The following is a 24,310-nucleotide window of genomic DNA, read 5'->3' as shown; positions in this document are numbered from 1 at the left end:
TCTCACCCTTAACCCATGACCTGTAGTCACATTATCTATGTTTAAGTCGGAAGTGAGAAAGGTTATCATCTGGAATGAAGGCCGATATCTGGTGAGAGCAGGTTTTACTGGTAATCTCAGAAGGGTAATAGGTAAATGCAAAAATGCTAGAGGAACTCAGCAGGTCAGGCGGCCTCCATGGTGTGGAATAATGAGTTGATGTTTTGGGCCAAGACCCTTCATTTATTCCTCTCCACAGACGCTGCATGACCTGCTGGGGTCCTCCAGCACCTTGTGTGCACTACTTGAGATTTCCAGCATCTGCAGAATCCCGTGTTTATATTAAAATTTCCAGCCAGAATTGTTACGTTTTGAAGAAAATGACAAGCCACAAAGTGCTAAATCATGCATCAATCAGATTTATTCAAAATTATTATGCACGACTCTCTCTTACCCTGTCAAGTCTGTGTTTCTGGATAAATGCGCCAATGGAGAAAGCATGCAATTGAAGGACGGGCAAGTCAGACAAGAAAGCAAGCCCTTCAGTCAAAAGAGTCTATGCTGACCATGAAGCTTCCAATTTTACTCTAATTCTACCCAGACCAATCTTATTTTCCCCAGGTTACCCATCAGATAAGAACATAATAGATAGGAGCAGAACGAGGCCATTCTGCCCAGAATCTGATCTGCCATTCGATCATGGCTGAATTCTTTTTAACCCCTTTCTCCCTGTAACCTTAAGCCCCTCCTCTCTACCTTAAATACAGTTGGCTCTCCTTATCCGCGGGTTCCGCATGCGCAAATTCAACCAACCATGAATCGAGAAAACCCGGAAGTGCTCTCCCAGCACCTGTTGGTCAAACATGTACAGACATAGAAACATAGAAACACAGAAAATAGGTGCAGGAGCAGGCCATTCGGCCCTTCGAGCCTGCACCGCCATTTATTATGATCATGGCTGATCATCCAACTCAGAACCCAGCCTTCCCTCCATACCCCCTGACCCCTGTAGCCACAAGAGCCATATCTAACTTCCTTTTAAACATAGCTAATGAACTGGCCTCAACAGTTTGCTGTGGCAGAGAATTCCACAGATTCACCACTCTCTGTGTGAAGAAGTTTTTCCTAATCTCGGTCCTAAAAGGCTTCCCCTCTATCCTCAAACTGTGACCCCTCGTTCTGGACCTCCCCAACATCGGGAACAATCTTCCCGCATCTAGCCTGTCCAATCCCTTTAGGATCTTATACGTTTCAATCAGATCCCCTCTCAATCTTCTAAATTCCAACGAGTACAAGCCCAGTTCATCCAGTCTTTCTTCATATGAAAGACCTGCCATCCCAGGAATCAATCTGGTGAACCTTCTTTGTACTCCCTCTATGGCAAAGATGTCTTTCCTCAGATTAGGGGACCAAAACTGCACACAATACTCCAGGTGTGGTCTCACCAAGGCCTTGTACAACTGCAGTAGTACCTCCCTGCTCCTGTACTCGAATCCTCTCGCTATAAATGCCAGCATACCGTTCGCCTTTTTCACCGCCTGCTGTACCTGCATGCCCACTTTCAATGACTGGTGTATAATGACACCCAGGTCTCGTTGCACCTCCCCTTTTCCTAATCGGCCACCATTCAGATAATAATCTGTTTTCCTATTTTTGCCACCAAAGTGGATAACTTCACATTTATCCACATTAAATTGCATCTGCCATGAGTTTGCCCACTCACCCAACCTATCCAAGTCACCCTGCATCCTCTTAGCATCCTCCTCACTGCTAACACTGCCACCCAGCTTCGTGTCATCCGCAAACTTGGAGATGCTGCATTTAATTCCCTCATCCAAGTCATTAATATATATTGTAAACAACTGGGGTCCCAGCACTGAGCCTTGCGGTACCCCACTAGTCACCGCCTGCCATTCTGAAAAGGTCCCGTTTATTCCCACTCTTTGCTTCCTGTCTGCTAACCAATTCTCCACCCACACCAATACCTTACCCCCAATACCGTGTGCTTTAAGTTTGCACACTAATCTCCTGTGTGGGACCTTGTCAAAAGCCTTTTGAAAATCCAACCTGTTTTTCTTGTCATTATTCCCCAAACAATGCAGTATAACAACTATTTTACATGGCATTTACATTGTATTACGTATTATAAGTAATCTAAAGATGATTTAAAGTATACGTGAGGATGTGCGTAGGTTATCGTGGATCGGGATCGAAAAAAAAAACAGAAGTTATCTTACTCAGTAAGTCGGAACAGGTACATCCAATATTATTTAGTGTCAGTTAGTCAAACGTTTGTCTTCATATAGTATATATTATACCTTTCTATGCATATAAAACACTTAAGAAACGTATGTTTCAACGCCAGGCTCGGGAACGGAAATTCCCAAGTTCCATCCAGTGACAGACCGCTCCCGAGTGCGCTCTCCATCCGTGCCGGGTTGATGTGGAGGATCAAAAACCCAAAACCCAATAATTAAACCACTGTGTTGCTTAGTGATAATTGTAGCTTTAATCGGGGCAGGGCCTTCCTCATTTTATCGTTTAAAATTGTTCCAATTGTTGACCGACTGTAGCCTAACGCTTTTCCAGTGACCGATGGCATTTCACCTCTTTCCGATCGCTTTATTATTTCCACTTTATTTTAAATCGTGATCATGATTATTTTCGTGAACAGAAACACTGCGGATTCAGAGCTCCACCGCCAGGTCCTAACGTCCACCACACTGAGACAGGTTAAATAAGGACCGGGATTCCGCTGGGTCCTAAGGTCCACTTCATTGAGACAGGCTGAATAAGGGACTTGAGCATCCACGTTTTTTGGTATCCGTGAGGGGTCTCGGAACCAATTCCTCGCAGATAAGGAGGGCCGACTGTATGACTTTTTATTTTTATTTAGCGAAAGTGTGAACCAGGCCCTTCCATCCAACGGGCAACACTGACCAGCAACCCATCTATTTAACCCTGGCCTAATCACGGGACAATTTACATTGACCAATTAACCTACTGACCGGCACGTCTTCGGACCTTGAGAGGAAACCCACGCGGTCACAGGGAGAATGTGCAAACTCCTTACAGACAGCACTAGAATTGAACTCCAAATTCTGGAACACCCCGCACTGTAATAGCGTCGTTACTGTGGCGCCCCAATGCCCGGTGATAGTACGCAGCCAACCTGACGTGGTGATTGCAACTCTATTATGACCCACTGGGACTAGGATGGGTAGATAAGCTCCCATCCAGACATCAAGAATCAGGAACAGACATAGGCAATTTGGCCTAGTCCACACTGCCATTCAATCACGGCTGACTTAGTTTCCCTCTCAACTCCATCCTCCTGCCTTCTCCCCACAACAAGGTAGATTGTGAGGTCAAGAGTCCATCTTATCATGCCGGCCTATCCGGGAGTCCGACTACAGTGGAATAAAGACAGCTCTTGATGTGATGTCAAAGATTTCAAGCTTAAAATAAATCAGAGTTGGTTTATGATTGAACGCGCTGCCAGGTTTGTGCACATTATGGACACATAAGTGACTATTAGGTAGACACTTGCATGATAGAAAAACAGTGGGTTGTGGGAGATGCTCCATAAGACTGTTGTAGCCAGGGGTGGTAAAAGGGACAAGCTCTTATTACTTATTAAATGGTTCCAAAAGCATGCATCTCAAATAGCCTCTGACAACCCGTCCAGCTCCTGGCCTTCACGTGTGGTTTAGCTACTAAGCCTGGCAGAACCGTTTCTACCGACAGGAGAAGGGGCAAATGCCGGTTACTGGCGCTTTAAAACCAGTCACTCCGGGCAGATGGGACTCGTCAGCCGTGGTTGGTAGCTCATCATTGAGAAGGAAAACTCTGATCTCAAACCTCCGCTGCCTTGCAGCTGTACCCACTCACGGGCAAGGCTTTGGGGACTAAACCCCGAGGGAAAAATCCAGAGCTGGTGTCCCTTAAGCCAATCCTGCTTTGAGTTCACACAGACTGGCAACTCCCAACAATGCTGCTGGTGCCAAACTGTCATTCCCTTGGATTCATCGGACGCGTGGAGAAGGAGAGCTTGCTACATGGGGAACAGCTTGCAGTCCATATTGTACTGCCCTGGCTTGTGTATCCAGACAGCTGGGATGCAGCATCCATTATCGACCCTGACTGACAGAGGCCTCGCACATGGGAGGAAAGATTAGCTTGACCTCAGAGCAGGTTAAAGATCAAGGATCAACTTCATTCCCCATATACATTTACATAGATTAGGAACTTGTTGTGGTGTGCTGGTCAGGATGAGACATGCAACAAAAAACTATTAAAAGATGATACAAAAACACGTTGGAAGTGAAAGTAAAATGAGAATAAATACCAGTATGTATTTACAGTATAAACAGTATCATAATGAGTGGTTTAAATTGTTTACAGTGCAGTGATGGGGGCAATACATAGAGGGGGTGGGGGAGATAACCAGAGTGGTTGATCAGATTAACCGCCCAGAGGAAGAATCTTTTAAGGCAGCGTAAAGATTTTGTTTTAGTAGCCAGCAGGTAAAGGGTCAGCACAAAATAACGGGGCTGAAGGGCCTGTACTGTGCTGTTCCGTGTTTTATGACAGCACCTTCTCTCCCTGATGGTGTGGAGCATCGTCCCAGAGAGAGCTCATCACCTTACAGCAGTTCAAATAATCAGACGCTTCCCCCACTGGGCAGGACGGCTTGAGTTATCAGAAGAGGCTGGACGGAATAGAAAGGGTCGGCCTTCTCTGAAGCAGTAGAGGCTAAGGGAGATCTAGCAGAGGTTTAGAAGGTTATGAGAGGCATAGACAGGCAGCATCTTTCTCCCACGGCTGAAATGTCTAATACCGGAGGGCATGCATTTGAGGTGAGGGGGTAATTTCAGGAGATGTGAAGGACCTGTTTGTTTGTTTAATTTTTTTTTAAAAAAACACAGATATGGTGTGTGCCTGGAATGTGCTGCCTGGGGTGGTGGTAGAGACAGATACATTACAGACCTTTAAGAGATGATTAGCTGGGCACATGAATGTGAGGAAAGTGGAAGGATATGGACATTGTGCAGGCAGAAGGGATTAGTTAAGTTGGCCATTTGATTACTAATTTAATTGGCTCGGCACAGCATTGTGGACAGAGGGGACTGGCCCTGTGTTGTACCGTTCTATATTCTATTTTCTATTCTATATTTATATTCTATATTCTATTCTAAAGAAGGGGTACCCAGCCCTGGGGTCCACAGACCCCTCAGTTAATGGTAGGGGTCCATGGTATAAAAAAAGTTTGGGAACCCCTGCTCTAGAGGCATAAATAGAGGAGACGGTTACAGCCTGCTTCCCCTGGGAGGATGGTCTAAAACTAAAGGAAGTGGTTCTAAGGGGAGGAGGTTTAAAGGGAATCTCGGGGATAAATATTTCCACACGGAATAGTTAGAATGAGCTGCCAGAAGAGAGGGCGGAAGCAGGAACAGGAACAACATTTTAGAGGCATCATCATTCTGGGCCACGTCGTACGACGTAGGTGACTGTGGTCTCCTGACCATGATCGGTCTTGGCAAACCTTTCTGCAGAAGGGGTTTGCCATTGCCTTCTAGGCAGTGTCTTTACAAGGTGGATTGACCACAGCCATTATCAATACTCTTCAGAGATTGCCTGGCGTCAGTGGTCACATAACCAGGACCTGAGATATCCACCACCTGCTCCCACGGCTTCACGTGACGCTGATCAGGGGGGCTAAGCAGGTGCTACACCTCGCCCAAAGGTGACCTGCAGACTAGCAGAGGGAAGAAGCACCTTCCATCTCCTTTGGTAGAGACGCATCTCCACCCCACCACCCAATTTAAGAGGCACTGAACATAATAATTTGAATGATAATGTGAAAAGCTTCATCAGCATACTTCAAAGTTCAAAGTAAATTTATTATCAAAGTACATATACATTGCCATATACTGCTCCAAAATTCATTTTCTCGTGAGCATTCAGAAGAAAATAAAGAAAACAATGCAAAACCTAACAAACAACCGATGTACAAAGGAAGACAAATTGTGCAAACAGGCACCAAGGCTGGGGGTGCAGTGGACAGCGAGGAAGACTATCAAAGCTGGCAGTGGGATCTGGACCAGCTGGAAACATGGGCTGGAAAATGGGAGATGGAATTTAATGCAGACAAGTGTGAGGTGTTGCACTTTGGGAGGACAAACCAGGGTAGGATTTACACGGTGAACGGCAGGGCACTGAGGAATGCAATAGAACAAAGGGAATAGGGAATACAGGTAAACGAGTTCTTGAAAGCAGCATCACTGGTGGAGGGAGTTATAAAGAAAGCTTTTAATTGACCATAAATCAAAGTGCTGAGTACAGGGGATGGTATATTATGTTGAAGTTGTACAAGATGTTGATGAGGCCAAAGTTTGGAGTATTGTTTGCAGTTTGGGTTGTGGAGATTCTGGTTCTTTATGCAATTCTATAGATGTGCTATAAACTTCTGTAGATGCAGTGGACAGCATGCTGACTGGCTGCATCACAGCATGTCGGGAAACACCCATGCCTTTGAATGGAAAATCCTACAAAAGGTAGTGGGTACAGCCCAGTTCATCGCGGGTAGAGCCCTCCCCACATTGAGCACATCTACGTGGAGTGTTGTCATAGGAAACCAGCACCCATCATCAGGGCCTCCCGCCACCCAGGACATGCTCACTTCTCACTGCTGCCATCAGGAAGAAGGTACAAAAGTCTCCCGACTCACACCAGCAGGTTCAGGAACAGCTATTACCCCTTAACCATCAGCCCCTTGAATCAGGAGGGGATAACTTCACTCACCCCATCACTGAACTGTTCCTACAACCTATGGACTCACCTTCAAGGTCTCTTGGTCTCATGTTCTCAATATTTATTGCTTATTTATTATTACTGCTGCTCCTTTTTTCCTTTTGTATTTGCAGTTTGTTGCCATTTGCACACTGGTTGTCAGCCCTGATGAGTGTGGTATCTCACTGATTCTGCTACGGCGATTGGATTTACTAAGTATGCCAGCAAGCCAATGAACCTCATGGTTGCACATGGTGACGTATCTGTACTTCGATAATAAATTTACTCTGAATTTAACTACAGGAAAAGATATCCATAAGACTGAAAACTTACAAGGATGTTACTGGGAGTGGAGGACCTGTGATATAAGGAAAGGTTAAATCGGTTAGGACTTGGAGCATAACAGATTGAGAGGTGATTTGATAGAGGTATAGAAAATTCTGAGGGGTACAGGTAGGGTTAGTGCAAACAGGCTTTTTCCACAGCGGGTGGGTGAGACCAGAACTAGAGGTCACAGGTGAAAAGTGAAATATTTAAGGGGTACCTGAGAAGGCACTTCTTCACTCTGAAGTTGCCAGCAGAAATGGTAGATATGGGTTCAATTATAACATTTAAGATAAGTTTGGATAAGCACATAAATACGGATGGGTTTAGAAAGATACAGTCTCGGAGTAGGTAAATGTGTCTGGTGAGAAGACCACGCTGGTAAGGACTAGGTGGGCTGAAGGGCCTGTATCTGTGCTGTAGTGCTCTGTGACTATGATAGGTAGTTGACTGACACTGAGGGATATGGAAATAATGAAGGCAGGTAGGATTAGGGCAGATAAACATGATGGTCAGCATGGAGAAGGGGCTTCTCCACGTCGTATAGCTCTGTGAAACTGTACTTCACTGGCCAAGTAAGCAACTGCAAATATAAAAAGCCAAAATGAGAGAGCATCATTGCTCTTTGCATGAAACAGAACATTGTGCAGTTTGGTTTGTCACCAAAGACACGAGCAAATTTCTACAGTCGTACCATGGAGAGCATTCTGATTGGATGCATCACCATTTGGTATGGAGGGGTCACTGACCAGGATCGGAAAAAGCTGCAGAGAGTCGTAAACTGAGTCAGCCCCATCACGGGCATTAACCTCCCCAACATCACGGGCATCTTCAAAAATTAATGTCTTAAGAACATGGCCTCTATCATGAAGGACCCCCATCACTCAGGACATGTCCTCTTCTCATTGCTACCATCAAGGTGGTGGTACAGGAGCCTGAAGACACACACTCAATGTCTCAGGAATAGCTTCTTCCCTTTCACCATCAGATTTCTGAATGGACATTGAACCATGAACACTATCTCACTCCTTCGCTCTTTTTGCACTGAATTTATTTTTTATTCACAGTGGATTCCAGTTGATTGGGACACTTCAGTTCCAGTACATTTTGGTCCAATTAAGTGAATGCCACAATTAGCCAAAGCTTCATGGAAATACAGAAACAATAGGGTCTTTTAAGAGGCTCCTGGATAGGTACATGGAGCTCAGAAAAATAGAGGGCTATGGGCAACTCTAGGTATTTTCTAAAGTAAGTACATGTTCAGCACAGCACTGTGGACTGAAGGGCCTGTATTGTGCTGTAGGTTTTCTATGTTTCTAATTGTTAAAAAGGCAAACTACTGTTTAACTGAGCAATAAATTATATATTTAAATAAAATACAGAACAAATTAGAACACTATTAATACTACTGTAGAACTGTATTAGTCCTAATAGTTATCAACAGAGGAAATTATCCCGTGTACCACGTTCTCTTGTTTGACAGGAAATGAACAAAATCAGCACAAACACCTGGTGCAGAAGATGGACTGCCTTCATACAATGCTTTCAACAATTGCATCCTTCAAACCTTCATTTTTATTGTAACATTCAAGGCAATTGTCGAAACCTTCAAATTCTTCATAGGTCCTAATCTGTTGAAGTAGTGAAATTGTTTCATTTTCACTCCCGGTCATTTCTGGCATCTCCGAGGTTCAGTAGTTGAAATCACGATGAGTAGAACAGTTTTGTATTGTCTTGCTGCTCATTTCTTGCCAACTATTGTGACAAATAGTTTCTGAACACAAATACACGCAACTGACACTATTTAAAAATTGTTCGCTCAAAGCACAGTGTAGTGTCTAACAGCCACACAAAGTGCATGCAACTGAAGCTAACTCGGAACTTCAGCAACAGTCTCCTGTCCCAATTGAGCAGCATAATATCCCAAATAAATGAAGGGAATCCATGGTTATATACAGTATTAGTTATTGTAACTTGTATCTCACTGTACTGCTACCACAGAACAAATTTCACAACATACTGTATGTCCGTGATAATAAACCTGATTCTGAAATTTCTTGAAAGGTTCAAGGAAAGATGGATATTGTTTACGATGTTTCCGAACTTTGCCAAACTCACTAAACAGGTTAGCTGAAATGGGTGTTGGCTGGCATGGGCAAGCTGGGCCAAAGGGCTGTTTTCATACTGTACTCCTCTACGACCATATAACTGAGTATACAGGTATTGTCACCTTGCCCATAAGACATAGGAGCAGAATTGGGCCATTCGGCCCATCAAGTCTGATCCGCCATTCTCCTGTCTTCTCCCTGTAACCTTTGACACTTTGACTAAGCAAGAACCTATCAAACTCTGAATATATTCAATGACCTGGCCTCCACAGCCACCCATAGCAATAAATTCCACAGATTCACCACCCTCTGGCTAAAGAAATTCCTCCTCATCTCTGACCTTAGTGGACATCCTTCTATTCTGAGGCTGTACTCTCTGGTCCTAGACTCTCCACTGTAGGAAACATCCTCTCCACATCCACTCCATCTAGGCCTTTCAATATTCAATACGATCTCCCATCATTCTTCTACATTCCAGCAAGTAAAGGCCCAGAGCCATCACACACTCCTCATCACAGAATTACTCTCATGAACCTCCTTTGAGCTCTCACCAATGCCAGCACATCATTTCTTCAATAAGGGGCCCCAAACTGCTCACAATACTCCAAGCGTCATCTGACCAATGCCCTATAAAGCTTCAGCATTACATTCTTGCTCTTCTGTTCAAGGTCCCTCAAAATGTCTAGGTGAAGAGTCTTGTGAGTTCCTGAGATCTCGATAGGAATACCATCTGGAGTTTAGCCATCTAGAATTTAACTCATGGTAGGGTTATCCATGGTAATAATGTTGGGGAGGGGGGGTGGAATTCCAGACAAAGAGCGATCTAACCAAGACCTCAATGGTGAAGTTGGTGGAAGATGAAGACACAATACAATGGCAGTGAAGGTGGCTGAAGGCTGAAGCAATGAAGAGTTCCTAGTTGTCTTGCATTCCATGTCACTGGACCCTGATCCTGACCTGTCAAGGGTCTTGTGGTGGCTGCCTGTGCATCAGACCCCCCCCCCAGTGTTAAACAAAGTCACGCACAGGCATTTTCCACTAAGGAGATCATCACACTCATCTTGAGTGACCTCACTACCATACTTTATACGTGCAACTCTGCAACAATGCACCAGCAGAGCTGAACTCTTCCAGTGATATCCAGGACCAGAAAAATAGAACTGTGAAGAGAAATCATTTCAAAATGCACTGGATGTCTGACAACTCCCACACCACGGGGAAGTTTAAAATTATCCATGCTTTCTTTCACAACACTGACTGGAGAGATGAGTCAGTCTCAGTAAGTGCAAAGAGTCTCTCTATATTTCAACATCCCACAGCAACCCACGGTAGCATGGCGGCTACCACAATCTTACAGCTCAGAGTGAAGTTTGAAGGTCAGTCCCCACGGCATCTGTAAGGAATCTCTATATGTCTTCCCTGTGGAATGCGTGGGTTTCCTCCGGGTGCTCCAGTTTCCTCTCACAGTCCAAAGACAGACCAGTGAGTAGGTTAATTTGTCATTATAAATTGCCCCATGATTACAGTTAAATCAGGGGTTGCTACTTGGCGCAGCTCGAAGGGCCAGAAGGACTTAATCTGCGTTGTATCTCTAAATAAATTGAAAAATTAAAAAATTATTCACAAAAAAGCAGGGGAGAGTGGTTCTTCCATTTTGGAATAACAGGGGCTCATCAACACTAGATGTGGTGACGGGGTGGAGGTAGCTCTCTACCAAGGAGATTTGAAATGCCCCTTCTCTCCGCTAGCCTGCAGGTCACCCTTGGGGAAGGTGTGGCACCGGCCTCGCAACTCCCCCAATCAGGGTCATGTGAAGCCATGGGAGCGGGTGGCGGATGGTCATATGAGCGGCTGGTACACGTCACAAGTCCTGGTTATGCGACCACTGACACCAGGCACACAATCTCTGAAGAGTATTGATAATGGCTGGGGTCACCCGTCTTGTAAAGACACTGCCCAGAAGGAGGCAACTGGCAAACCACCTGTGTAGAAACCTTTGCCAAGAACAATCATGGTCCTGGAAAGACCGTGCTCACTTAGATCATAAGACACACACATAACAAACAAACATCTACACTAGAAACGTAGGTTGTGCAGAATATATCTGCATCACAAAACACTGACTTATCCAACCTTTAAGGGCAATATTATGGATGGAAAATGCAGTGCCAGGTTCTGCATCATGCATCCAAGAACTTCAAATGGTCCACAGGCATTCAACAACAAAACAACTGGAACTTGACAGATAAAGAACACAGAAGGAACATGGGTTTAATTTAAGACTGACAGCAGTTAATGATAGAAGCAGGTATGCACAACACAAAATACAGCAAAAATACAACAGACTCCCGCTCCTAGGCCTTGTCTGTCTGTAATATTTCTCAACCTATGCATGACCTGGATGTCAGAATTTGATGCAATGCAGAAGCGTCTGCCCAATTACTGTTAGTTATCTTGTTAAAATATTAGATTTAAACAAACTTTGACCTATAATTGCAACCTATAAAAACGCGAGCACAATTTTTATGATGCACAGAATTGCACTGAAGTAGCGGCTTCCACGCTAGCAGGGAGCCCCTCTACCTCCGTCTCCTCATACCTACCTTCTCCCACTGCCACAGATCTTTCTCCGGTCTTTCCTCTCGCTCCTCACGCCAAGCCAGCCGTCAATCAAGAGCACCTGTGCGGGCGCACTGCAGCGTGGGAGTTGTAGTCCACACCCCCGTTCGGCGCAACGGCGCGGGCGTCACCGAGGACGACAACTCCCAGCCTGCCCAGCGCCGCAGGCGGCTAGACTGCAACAGCAACGGCTTCAAACGTATTCCCACTGCCCGGGTGACGTTTGGTTGCAAATATAAAACAGAACAACAACCCCGAGGCATTCCCGTTGAAAATAAATCTACAAACCGCTAACCTAGAGTTATATAAATTACCCGGCTGCACCCAATTCAATGCATATTTGAATCTTCAATGGTCCCGCAATATCAGAAACCCGGTACGCAAGCGTTTCTGGGAGATGTAGTTACGGAGCTCTAGGTAGTAATGGAACTCAATTAGTAAGAGGGTGGGGGGCTTAAAGCTAGTGAAAGGAGACCACCGTGCTTCGAAGGTGGTGTTTCCTGTGCAAGGACACCGTTTGCTATCTCTTAATACAATTGTATCTAAGTTTAGTCAACCTGTCCCTGCAAACACCCCTCAAAAAAAAGTTTTATAATATGATGGATAGTTTATCTGCATGCTAATAGGGCGCTAAGAAGACAAACGTGTGGTCCAGGTTGCGAGCCAACACGCACCCCGTCCCTCCCTCCCTTTCCCAAGGCTACGCCGGACACGGGAAAATTTGCGTACCCGTGGTGCCTATGTTATTATTGCAACTGGTCTGAATGCAATGCAAATATGCACCTTCTTTCCAGTAGAAATAACAGATCCGGAGCCCCGCGAGTGCAGAATTGCCGTCCCCCCCCCCCCAGCTTACAATCTGGCTGCCGCCTCAGCGCCGGGGGCATGGGTCACTAGGCTGCAATGTATAGAGAGGAGGGGGGAGAGAGAAGAGTGGCGGAGAAAGAAATGCAGCTGTATGTGTGTGTAGGGTGGCTTTGGAAATAAATACAATACGCGCGCAGGGGCATGCACACGGGAAGGGAAATAAATAATTTCACCGACCTTGTTCGTGGGAAAAGCCCGGCAGGACGCGCTTGAGACTTTCGCACCGTCCGCCCTGACTTGCGGCTGCGGGGAGCCGGCGTGCGGGAGCCTGCCGCGGCTCAGCTCCCGCTTCAGGGCGAGCTGCAGCCTCCCGTTGCCGACTTTCCGGCTGGCCAGCGCCCGTCGACCCGTGTCCGGGGGTTGCTGCGGGAGCCCGCCGCCGCTCTCCGGCCCCTTCCTCGCTTTGCTCTTGTACCACTTGGCAGCGTTGCGGTAACTGTTGGAGCCCTTGTACGCCACTTTGACCACCAGCTCGGCCCGCACTAGCTTGTCCAGTTGCTGCTCCGTCTCGGCCGGCGAGAGCCCGTGCCTGCGCTCGATCATCCGGCAAATCCGCTCCACATCGGGCCGGGCTTTGCGGGACCGCAAAGAGTCGATGGTTTCCAGAATCCACTCTTTGTATTTAATCTCCATTCCTACAGCAAGAGAAGAAAAGCAAAAAAAAGGTAATTACACACAACTTTAAACAAAAAGACACGCAGGCATCTATTTATAAATCTGCCGCTTCTCGAATTAAAAAAGAATCAAATGAATGGGTTATAATTTTTGCCTTTTTTTCTTCTTCTTCAAAAATAACTGTCTCAAAAAAATAAAGAAAGGCGGAAGATGAGTTGTACGCCTGCGTATCCGACCCCCGTCTAGCGCACTAGGCAAAATCTTCGGCCGAAAGCGGAGAAAATTCCAAACCGGCTCTCCTGGCAAAAGAATCCTTCATTGCAACCAACTGCGCCCATGTCTGGGAAAAGAGCGCCCGGCGCTGGTAACTGCGCCTGGGTTTTGCAATGCGGCCGCAGAATAAAACTTAGCAGAAACAAATGTCCCCGCATAAGGTGCGGACGGACTCGCTGAGGAAGGTCTGTTTGCGGAGAATGAACGGACGGCGCGGGGTCCCGACAGCGGTGTGTGCTCACGCGCACTCACACTCACACACAAAGCCCGGCGCGCACACACCGACACACAAAGCCCCGTGCAAACACGCACACAAAGCTCGGTGCACACGCTCCAACACACACACACACAAAGCCGGCACGCACACTCACACGCACATACAAAACCCAGTGCACACTCACACGCAGACTCACACTCACACAAAGACCGGCGCACACTTACACACAAAGCCATAAAACATAGCCCATTCAAACACACGCGTACTCACTCACAAAACCCAGCGCACACGTATTGATCAGTGCACTCACATACTCTCACAAACACACGAGCGCATACTTACACAAACATGCACTTAAACACATACTCACCCATAACTTACACGCACACATTCGCACAATGGTACCACTCGCAATTCTCATTCCCACACACACTCAGGGGCGCGCGTTCACACACACCAACTTCCCTACACACACGTTCACACGCCGAAATCCACGCACACGGTCTTGCACACTTAATCAACACTCTCCCGCGTCGTCACAATCGCGCGCGCTCATTTCATACACTCGCGTCCATACAATCTGCTTTTCCACACTCAAACGCTCGTCTGATCTTGCGCGCTCATACTTATATTCACACGCACGCACGTCTGATCTTGCACACTCACACACCAGCCCTCACACTCGTGCACTCTGACACAATCACCACGCCCTCGATACACCACACTCCTGTGTCTTAATAATCCGCATACCAACACCCCACACTTGCATATACACACGCACGCCCGCACACGATCACTCCGCGTCCGCACAAAACGCGGCGCGATCACCGGGACAGCGTGCGGCAGCGGCAGTCTCGGCCGCGGAACCAGGGCCAACTCCCGCGGGGGTTTAGTGCCCGGCCCCGAGAGCGATGCACCTGAGCCAGTAAATCCCGCCCCACCACCCTCTCCTCCTCTGGGTATTTGCATCTCTTGTGTACCTCTGCAACACCCCGTTCTCTCACACACATACAGAATCCCCCTACCCCTCTCTCCATACTCCTGTTGCTTGTTGACTTTAACAGCCCGCCTGTCGCCTACAACCTGCCCCCCTTTTTTTTGCCTAGTTTTTGTTCAAAATCTTTTTTTTATTATTTTCACGCTCAATGCCGTTGCTATCTCGCTGCCGGCGGGCGGATTGCAAAGCACGGGGGAGTGCAGAGAGGGACAGCCGCTGACAGACAAAAAAAAACACCGTCTTCACCAGCCCGCTCCACATTCAAGAGCGAAAAAAAAATCAGCGCCTCTCCCCACCCTCCGGAAAGGGACCTGCGCCTCGCGTATCCCCGAGTCACGGCGCCCCATTATCGCCTACAATAGCCCACGGGGTAAAAATCCTCACCATTAACTCTGACCGGGTCACGGGCACCGAACAATAGCCCCTGCCTCGATTTTATTTACAACGGGCCGAGTCCCCGCATTAAGAGAAAATCCCTGGGACAAGATGTGAAAGAACTTGATGTTTTATTGTTGTCAATGCCGCTTGCATTTATGCAGTGTGCCTTCCACAGTTCCAGCGTGTGGTCACGGTGTGATCGAGGAACTATGGCACCCCGGGCGTGGAGAGCGAGAGCCAATAGACTCGGCGTCGGCTCTGCCTGTTTAGATGGGATATCATTCTACCTGCCTGTTAGCCGCAGAGTCATCGTGTTAAACAGAACGGAAGCAAGGCCCCTCGGCCCCTCTGGTCTATGCCATCCCCCTGCTATTTCTCAACCCACGTTCGGCCAACAACCCTCAGAGCCCCTCCCCTCCATGTGCCTTTCCTCGAGTCATCCCGCACTACAGCACAGAAACAGGCCCTTCGGCCTATCTAATCCATGCCGACCTGACCTTCTGCCTCGTCTCTTCCACCTGCACTCAGACCATAGCCCCCCATATCCCTCCTGCCCATGTACCCATCCAAACTATTCGGAAATTATTCAATTGAACCCACATTCACTACTCCCTCTGGCAGCTCATTCCCCACTCGCACCACACTCACCCTCTGAAGAAGTTCCCTCTCAGGTTCACCTTAAACTTTTCAGCTTTCACCCTTAACCCATGACCTCTAGTTCTAGTCTCACCCAACCTCAGTGGAAAAAGCCTGCTTGCATTAACCCTATCTATACCCCTCCATCAAATTTGTATGCCTCCATCAAATCTCCCCTCAATCTCCTACATTTCAGGGAATAAAGTCCTAAGTGTACAGAGATAGGGGGTTGAGGAATCAGCCTGTGGGGCATCAGCGTCAGGGATAATTCTGGCAGAGGTGTTGTGTCCCATCCTTATTGATTGTGGTCGTTTGGTCAGGAAGTCGAGGGTCCAGTTGTAACTGTTCCTACAACCTATGGACTCACTTTCAAGGACTCTTCATCTCATGTTATCAATATTTATTGTTTATTATTATTATCATTATTTCTTTTTTTCTTGTATTTGCAATTTGTTGTCTTTAGTGCATTGGTTGTTGTCCGTCTTGTTGGCTGTGGTATTTCACTGATTCTATTGTGTTCATTGTATTACAGTGAATACCTGCAAGAAATTGAATCTCAGGGTTATATATGGTGATATATAAGTACTTTGATAATGAATTTACTTTGAACTTTGATCTAGGCCAAGATTAGATGAGGTATCATTACTTTTCCCTCTAAGCTGTGCAGGTGCACGGCCGTGCTGGAACTGAAATGCCCCCACGCGCATAGCCTTTGTGGCCATGCAGCTGGAATTGGACACAGCTAGAAAAAGTTTATGAAACATGAAAGATTTTGTTTGTTGTACTGTATTTCATTATACCCTTCAATTAAAAAATAAAATCAAAAGTATGTGTGATTTTTCAAATTTTATTCTAAATATTTATTATTCGCATATTATTAAAAAAAAATCAAACTGCCATGCAATTTTCACGTCGTGTAAGAAGTGTTGATTATCTTCTTATTCAGTGACGTAACAGCCTCACAGGGCCAATTGGCTAAGGCCTGTTCCTCTTCCTTATGTTGGATTTGTACAGAGCATGATCCCACAAAATGCAACACCGTGGAATTACCAGTTCTACCAATTTTTAATTGCGAGGTTTTTGGAAGGTCGTGACCAAGAGGTTTGACAAGGGCAGGGTGGTAGATGTTATCTACGTGGACTTTTACTTTTTTGTTATTTAGAGATACTGCATGGAATAGTCCCTTCCAGCCCACCAAGCTGCACCACACAGCAACTTACCTGTTTAACCCTAGCCTAATCACAGGACAATTTACGACCTACTAACTGGTACACCTTTGAACTGTGGGAGAAAACCAGAGCATCCAGAGGAAATCCATGCACGCATGGGAAGAACATGCAAACTTTCTTACAGAGGACGTCAGAATTGTACTCGAAACTCCAATGCCCCGAGTTGTACTAGCATCACACTAACCGCAACTCTACCGTGGCACCCTTTGACAAGGTCATATGGTAGGCCGGATTGGCAGGTAAGAACACATGGGATCCATGGTGAGCCAAATTGAAGCAGAGGATGGTGGTGCAGGGTTGTTTTAAGGTGCTGAACCAAAGGGACTGGTATTGTGGGCTGAAGGGCCTGTTTCTGAGCTATGCTGTCTAGGATTAGGGAACTGTGATCGGTGGTGTGCATAGGGGATCAGCACTGATCCTCTGTTAATTGGATGTTAATGATTTGGAAGAGAAGGTTGGTGTCACGATTGGAAGGTTTGCAGATGACAACAGATCTGGTGGGGGTGGACAACAAAGAGGTTGTCTAAGGTTACAACAGGATCTGTGGAAACAAGAGGAAATTGGGGTAAAGAACGGCAGGGAGGGAATTTAACTCATACAAGTATGAAGTGATGCATTTTGGAAAGTTAAGCAGGCTCAGGAGAAACATATTGAACTGCGGAGCACTGGGGATTGTGGAACACAGAGAACTTAGGGTACAAGTACATAGTTCCCCACCTTCTTATTTTGGCTTTTACCTCCTTCCTTTCCAGTCCTGAGGAGACTAAGGGGTACAAGGCTCCCCACCCCCATTTGAACAACTTTCTAAAGGAGCACCGTTGAGAGTGTCCCGTCTGTCTGCAACATTGTGTGATATGGAAGCTGCCAGGCATCAGACCGGAAAACCCTGCAGACGACAGTAAAAACTGCAAGAAGATCACCGGGGTCTCCCTTCCCCTATTTGTGACATTTACCGGGAGTGTTGCAGACAATGGACCAGAAGCATTGTTGAGGATCCCTGCCTGGCATTCCACAATATCTTTGACACACCACTGTCAGGAAGGAGGTACAGGAGCACCAGGACTAGGACTATCAGACTGGGTAACAGCTTCTTCCCTCAGACTACGAGACTTAATGAATACCCTGCCACCACTGAGATCTCGTCACTAGGACAGCGAGCTGTTTACCATTTACCCACATGCAATTCGAATTGTATTTTATTAACTTATTTGTGGAAATATTATGTTTTTTATGTTGTATGTGTATATGTTTTGTGGGTGCACCACAGTCTGGAAGAACATTGTTTCGTTTGGTTGTATATATGTACAGTCAGGTGACCCTAAATTTGAACTTGAAGATGGGCTCTTGACCTCATGATTTATCTTGCTACAATCTTGCACTACATCGTCTGTCTGCACTGCACTTTCTCTGTAACTGTAACAGTTTATTCTGCATTCTCAGTACTTGAATTGATCTCTACAAACTGTATGCAAGGCAGCTTTTGCAATGTACCTTAGTACGTGTGACAATAACTCAATTTATCAATTTACCCTCTAGGTGTTCTAGAGGGGCGGAACGGCAGTGTAGTGGTTAGCACAACACTTTACAGTACAGTCGACCCGCACTGCCTGAAAGGAGTTTGTAGGTTCTCCCCATGACCATGTAGGTTTCCTCCAGGTGCTCTAGTTTCCTCCCACAGTTCAAAGACGTACTGGTTGGTAGGGTCATTGGTCATTGTAAATTGTTCTGTGGTTAGACGAGGGTCAAATCAGAAAATTGCTGGGCGCCGCGGCTGAAAGGGCAGAGACCTATTCCATGCTGCATCGCAATAAATAACAATAAATAAATAAATACATAACATACATACATACGTTTCCTATTGTGGGGGTATCCAGAACTAGAGGGCACAGCCTCAAGTTTGAGGGGCGACCTTTTAGAACAGAGGCAAGGAGGAATTATTTTAGCCAGAGAGTGGTGAACCTGTGCAATGCTCTGCCGCAGACTGTGGTGGAGGCCAAGTCTGTGTGTATACTTAAGGCACAGGTTGATCGTTTCCTTATCGGCCAGGGCATCAAAGGATATGGCGAGAAGGCAGGTATATGGGGTTGAGTTGGATCCGGAATCAGCCATGATGGAATGGCAGAGCAGACTTGATGGGTTGACTGGCCTAATTCTGCTCCTATGTCTCATGGTCTTAGGTCACCAGAGTATGACACCCACCGGCCGCCCTCACCTGGTTTAGCCCCCCTGTAAAAGTGGTGAACTGGGGTGTAGCCACCGGGCCACATGCAGACACCCATAGGTGAGAGCTGAGTGTCTGTCGGGGACCAAAGGAGAGTGAGCTGCCCTGGAATGGACATGACAAGCCCATTCACCAGAGGTGCTACCCCTCCCCAGACTCCTCGTACACCTCCTTTACTACATCAATACTGCTATCAATGGTTGGCTACCAATGCACTGATGATCACCCTGCTGTCCTTTTCTTTCTTGGTTTCATGGCTACCTGGAAAAGAAGAATTTCAAAGTTGCAAACTTTGATAATAAGTGAACCCTTGAACCTTTTTGTACCTTAAGTGTCCTGCCATATACTGTTGTTTTACATTTGATTCTTGCATTTTTACATTGACGCTTTAACTCCCAATGTGCATTGGTTAAACTCCCTTTGCTGTTTCTCTGCCCGTATCTGCTAATGACCTATAACCCGCTGTATCCATTGACAGTCCTGTACACTATCCACAACACCACCTATCTTCATATTGCCTGTGGAATCACCATGGCTACTTCTGTGCTTCATCACACTCTTCGCTCTTCGCAGAGTGATGAAAAACCACCCTCCTGGAGGTTGGATCTCATGGTAGATCTCATCCACCCAGTCCACTAGAGCTGACTACTCATTTCGAGGACAGGCATGTCCTAGTGGATCAGAGGGCTAAATTTTTCACACAGAGCTGTTGGCATCTGGAATGAACTGCCAGAGGAGGTGATGGAAGCAGGAACTGTAACAACTTTTAAGAGGCACCTGGACTTGAGGTACCGCGGGGAACGTTCTGACCGGTATACAGGCGCCAATGCACAGGATTGGAAACAACTGCAGAAGATTGTAAACTCAGCTAGCTCCACCATGGGCACCAGCTGCCCCACCATCAAGCGCATCTTGAAAAGGTGTTGCCTCAGGAAGGCAGCATCAATCATTGAGGATCTCCATCACCCAAGACATGCCCTCTTTTCATTGCTACCATCCGGGAAGAGGTACAGGAGCCTGAAGACACACACTCAACGTTTTAGGAACAGTTTCTTCCCCTCCACCATCAGATTACCAAATGCCCAATGAACCCTTGAACACTACTTCACTATATTTGTTCTCTTTTTTGCTACTTATTTTATATTACTTGTTGAAATTATAGTAATTATATTTTTTAATATATTGCCCTCTACTGCTGCCAGCAAACATCAAATTTCACAACATATGTCAGTGATAATGAATCTAATGCTGGCTTAGATTCTGACTGAGCAGGGCACAGATGAAAAGCGAATTACTATAGGGAAGCAGGATTTGTTTAGGTAAGGATGGTGGTGTGTAGAGATTTAGTGAGCGGAATAGCCTGTTTCCGTGCTATACGATTCTGTGACTCTGTGTGAATTCAGCTGTTTGTGTTGGTTAATGTTTGCGGGGGTTAACAGGCCCACTTCCTGTTTCTCCGACATCATCCTCTCTGTTCATCCTCCATCTCCACAATCTTTTGTTGTTTCCTGGGATACAAAGCACGACAGTGCCTCTACGTCCTCAAGAAGCAAAGGAAATTCAGTATGTCCCCGATGACCCTCACCAATATTTTAGAGATGTATCATCAATTTCCTGATGAACAATCAGTAAGGACAGGCCACGACTCTTCCACTTGTGTCCCACAGGGTTGTGTCCTCAGCCCCTACTTTACTCCCTGCACACTCATGGCTACATGCTCAGATCCTGCCCTGACTCTGTCTACAAGTTGGCAGATGACACCACTGTACCAGGCCACACTCAAGTAACAATGAGTCGGAGCACAGGAAGGAGATAGAGAGCCCAGTGACGTGTTGTCATGACAACAACCTTTCCCTCTATGTCAACCAAACAAAAGAGCTGGTCATTGACCTCGGAAAGAGGGGTGGTACATATGTACTTGGAGGAACTCAGCAGGTCAAGCAGCGTCTATGGAGGGGAATGAAGAGTCAATGTTTCGAGCCGAGGCCCTTCATCAGGACTTAGTATATGTGACAGTGGTGGGTGCGTGGAACACCCTGCAAGGGGTGATTGTGAAAGGCAGATACATTAGAAACATAGAATAACCTACAGCACAATACAGGCCTTTCAGCCCACAAAGCTGTGCTGAACATGTACTTACTTTAGAAATTACCTAGGGATACCCATAGCCCTCTATACCCTATCGTATCCGCCTCCACCACCGTCGCCAGCAGCCCATTCCATGCACTCACCACTCTCTGTTTAAAAAAACTTACCCATGACATCTCCTCTGTACCTACTTCCAAGCACCTTAAAACTGTGCCCTTTCATGTTAGTCATTTCAGCCCTGGGAAAAAGCCTCTGACTATCCACACGATCAATGCCTCTTATCATCTTGTACACCTCTATCAGGTCACCTCTCATCCTTCGTCGCTCCAAGGAGAAATGGCCGAGTTCACTCAACCTATTCTCATAAGGCATGCTCCCCAATCCAGGCAACATCCTCGCAAATCTCCTCTGCACCCTTTCTATAGTTTCCACACCCTTCCTGTAGTCAGGCGACCAGAATTGAGCACAGTACTCCAAGTGGGGTCTGACCAGGGTCCTATATAGTTGCAACATTACCTCTCAACTCTTAAACTCAATCCCATGATTGATGAAGGCCAATGCACTGTATGCCTTCTTAATCACAGAGTCAACCTGCGCAGCAGCTTTGAGTGTCCTATGAACTCGGACCCCAAGATCTCTCTGATCCTCCACACTGCCAAGAGTCTTACCATTAATACTATATTCTGCCATCATACTTGACCTACCAAAATGAACCACCTCAGACTTATCTGGGTTGAACTGCATCTGCCACTTTTCAGCCCAGTTTTATATCCTATCAATGTCCCACTATAACCTCTGACAGCCCTCCACACTATCCACAACACCCCCAACCTTTGTGTCATCAGCAAATTTACTAACCCATCCCTCCACTTCCTCATCCAGGTCATTTATAAAAATCATGAAGAGAAGGGGTCCCAGAACAGATCCCTAAGGCACACCACTGGTCACCAGCCTCCATGTAGAATATGAACTGCCTACAACCACCCTTTGCCTTCTGTGGGCAAGCCAATTCTGGATCCACAAAGCAATGTCCCCTTGGATCCCATTCCTCCTTACTTTCTCAATAAGCCTTGCTTGGGGTACCTTATCAAATGCCTTGCTGAAATCCATAAACACTACACCTACTGCTCTACCTTCATCAATGTGTTTGGTCACATCCTCAAAAAAATTCAATCAGGCTCGTCAGGTACGACCTGCCCTTGACAAAGCCATGCTGACTATTCCTAATCATATAATGCCTCTCCAAATGTTCATAAATCCTGCCTCTCTGGATCTTTTCCATCAAGTTACCAACCACTAAAGTAAGACTCACTGTTCTTTAGTTTCCTGGGCTACCTCTACTCCCTTTCTTGAATAGGGGAACAACATCTGCAACCCTCCAATCCTCCGGAACCTCTCCCATCCCCATTAATGATGTGAAGATCATTGCCAGAGGCTCAGAAATCTCCTCCCTCACCTCCCACAGTAGCCTGGGGTACATCTCATCCGGTCCCGGAGAATTATCCAACTTGATGCTTTCCCAAAGCTCCAGCACATCCTTTTTCTTAATATCTACATACTCAAGCTTTTCCATCTGCTGTAAGTCATCCTTACAATTGCCAAGATCCTTTTCCAAAGTGAATACTGAAGCAAAGTATTCATTAAGTACCTCTGCTATCTCCTCCGGTTCCATAGGGACATTAAGGACATTTAAGAGATGCTGAGGTCAAGGTAGGCGAGAGTTTTAAGTTCTTTGGAGTCAACATCACCAATATCCTGTCCTGGTCAAATCACATAGTGCTATGGCCAAGAAAGCTCACCAATGCCTTTACTTTCTCAGGAGGCTGGAGAAATTCAGCATGTCCCTGTTGACCCTCACCAATTTTTACCAATGTACCACAGAAAGCATCCCGTCCAGATGTATCTCAGCTTGGTACAGCAACTGCTCTGCCGGTGAATGCAAGAAACTGCAGAGAGTTGTGGACACAGCACAGCACAGCACAGAAACAATCCCCCCCTCCACAGACTCTGTCCACACCTTTGGAAAGGCAGCCAACATGAAGACCCTTCCCACCTACATCGGACAGTCTCTCTCTTCTCCCCTCTCCCATTGGGCAGAAGTTACAAAAGCCTGAAAGCACATACCACCAGGCTCAAGGACAGCTTCTACCCCGCTGTTATCAGATTACTGAATGAATGTACAACATACAACATTACAGTGTCGGGTGATGTAGTTGGTACGTTACAGAATTCACAACCACTGACGCTGGGTTGGGGTTCACTTTAAGAGGCTGGTCTGACTTCATGACGTAATCACATAAAGGACTTTGAGCACACTTTGTGTTCAGGTTTTGGATTTCATTGTATATGTTGTTATGGTTTTCTTAAGCTTAAAATCCCTCTTCTGTGTTATTGCGAAAACCTACATTGGTGACCCCGACGCTCTAGGGCAATTCTAGAGTTATTGAACAAGTTGGCCAATGAAGTTGCCCTGAAACTGCAGGAGCATTGGGATTAAGATGCCATCACTCGGCTTGTACAAGCTGAGGCCCAGTTCCACTGCAAGAAATCACTGTCGATGACACCAAGTTCTACTCTGTGGTAGTGTCACTCGGAAACCTCACGGCTATGAGAGTGGTGAGTCTACTAGAGCACCCAGCTGAACACGATAAATACCAATCGCTGAAAACTCACCTTTCACAGGCTTCTGGACTCTCGGAGTCTGAGCACACCAAACAACTGCTCTCCTTGTCAACCCTTAGCGAGGCTAAACCACCAGAGCTAATGGACCACATGCTGCCTCCCTGGGAAATCACCATCCTTGCCTTATTTTTGAAGAGCTGGTCATGCAGTAAATGCCTGATCAAGTTCACATAGCCCTCACTAATGCACCTGTAATGGACTATAGGGAGCTTGCTAAAGTGGCTGATAGTCTACACTCAGCCAGGCAATGATGCTGTCCTTCAGTGGGCAACATTACACATGGAA

The 24,310-nt window shown here is 46.4% G+C and overlaps 1 protein-coding gene across 2 annotated transcripts in view; it reads right to left on the bottom strand.

The window, feature by feature from the left end:
• Positions 1 to 14,399, bottom strand: part of samd13 (sterile alpha motif domain containing 13) — a 79,552-nt gene extending 65,153 nt beyond the window's left edge. Inside the window, exons 1-2 of one of the 2 annotated variants that reach the window (XM_063064779.1) lie at positions 13,459 to 14,399; positions 12,867 to 13,324 (exon numbers count right to left, since the gene is read on the bottom strand). In XM_063064779.1, coding sequence (XP_062920849.1) covers positions 12,867 to 13,322 — 456 coding nt within the window. In that variant the 5' untranslated portion in view covers positions 13,323 to 13,324; positions 13,459 to 14,399. Of the gene's footprint in view, positions 1 to 12,866; positions 13,438 to 13,458 lie in introns of those variants that run through there. The other variant, XM_063064780.1, reaches the window with a different exon arrangement.
• Positions 14,400 to 24,310: the final 9,911 nt, after the last annotated feature.

The sequence above is a fragment of the Mobula hypostoma genome, chromosome 12 (genome assembly GCF_963921235.1).
Source record: "Mobula hypostoma chromosome 12, sMobHyp1.1, whole genome shotgun sequence".
Taxonomy (NCBI): domain Eukaryota; kingdom Metazoa; phylum Chordata; class Chondrichthyes; order Myliobatiformes; family Myliobatidae; genus Mobula; species Mobula hypostoma.
The sequence above is the reverse complement of the archived record's forward strand: the minus strand, read 5'-3'. Positions and strand labels throughout refer to the sequence as shown.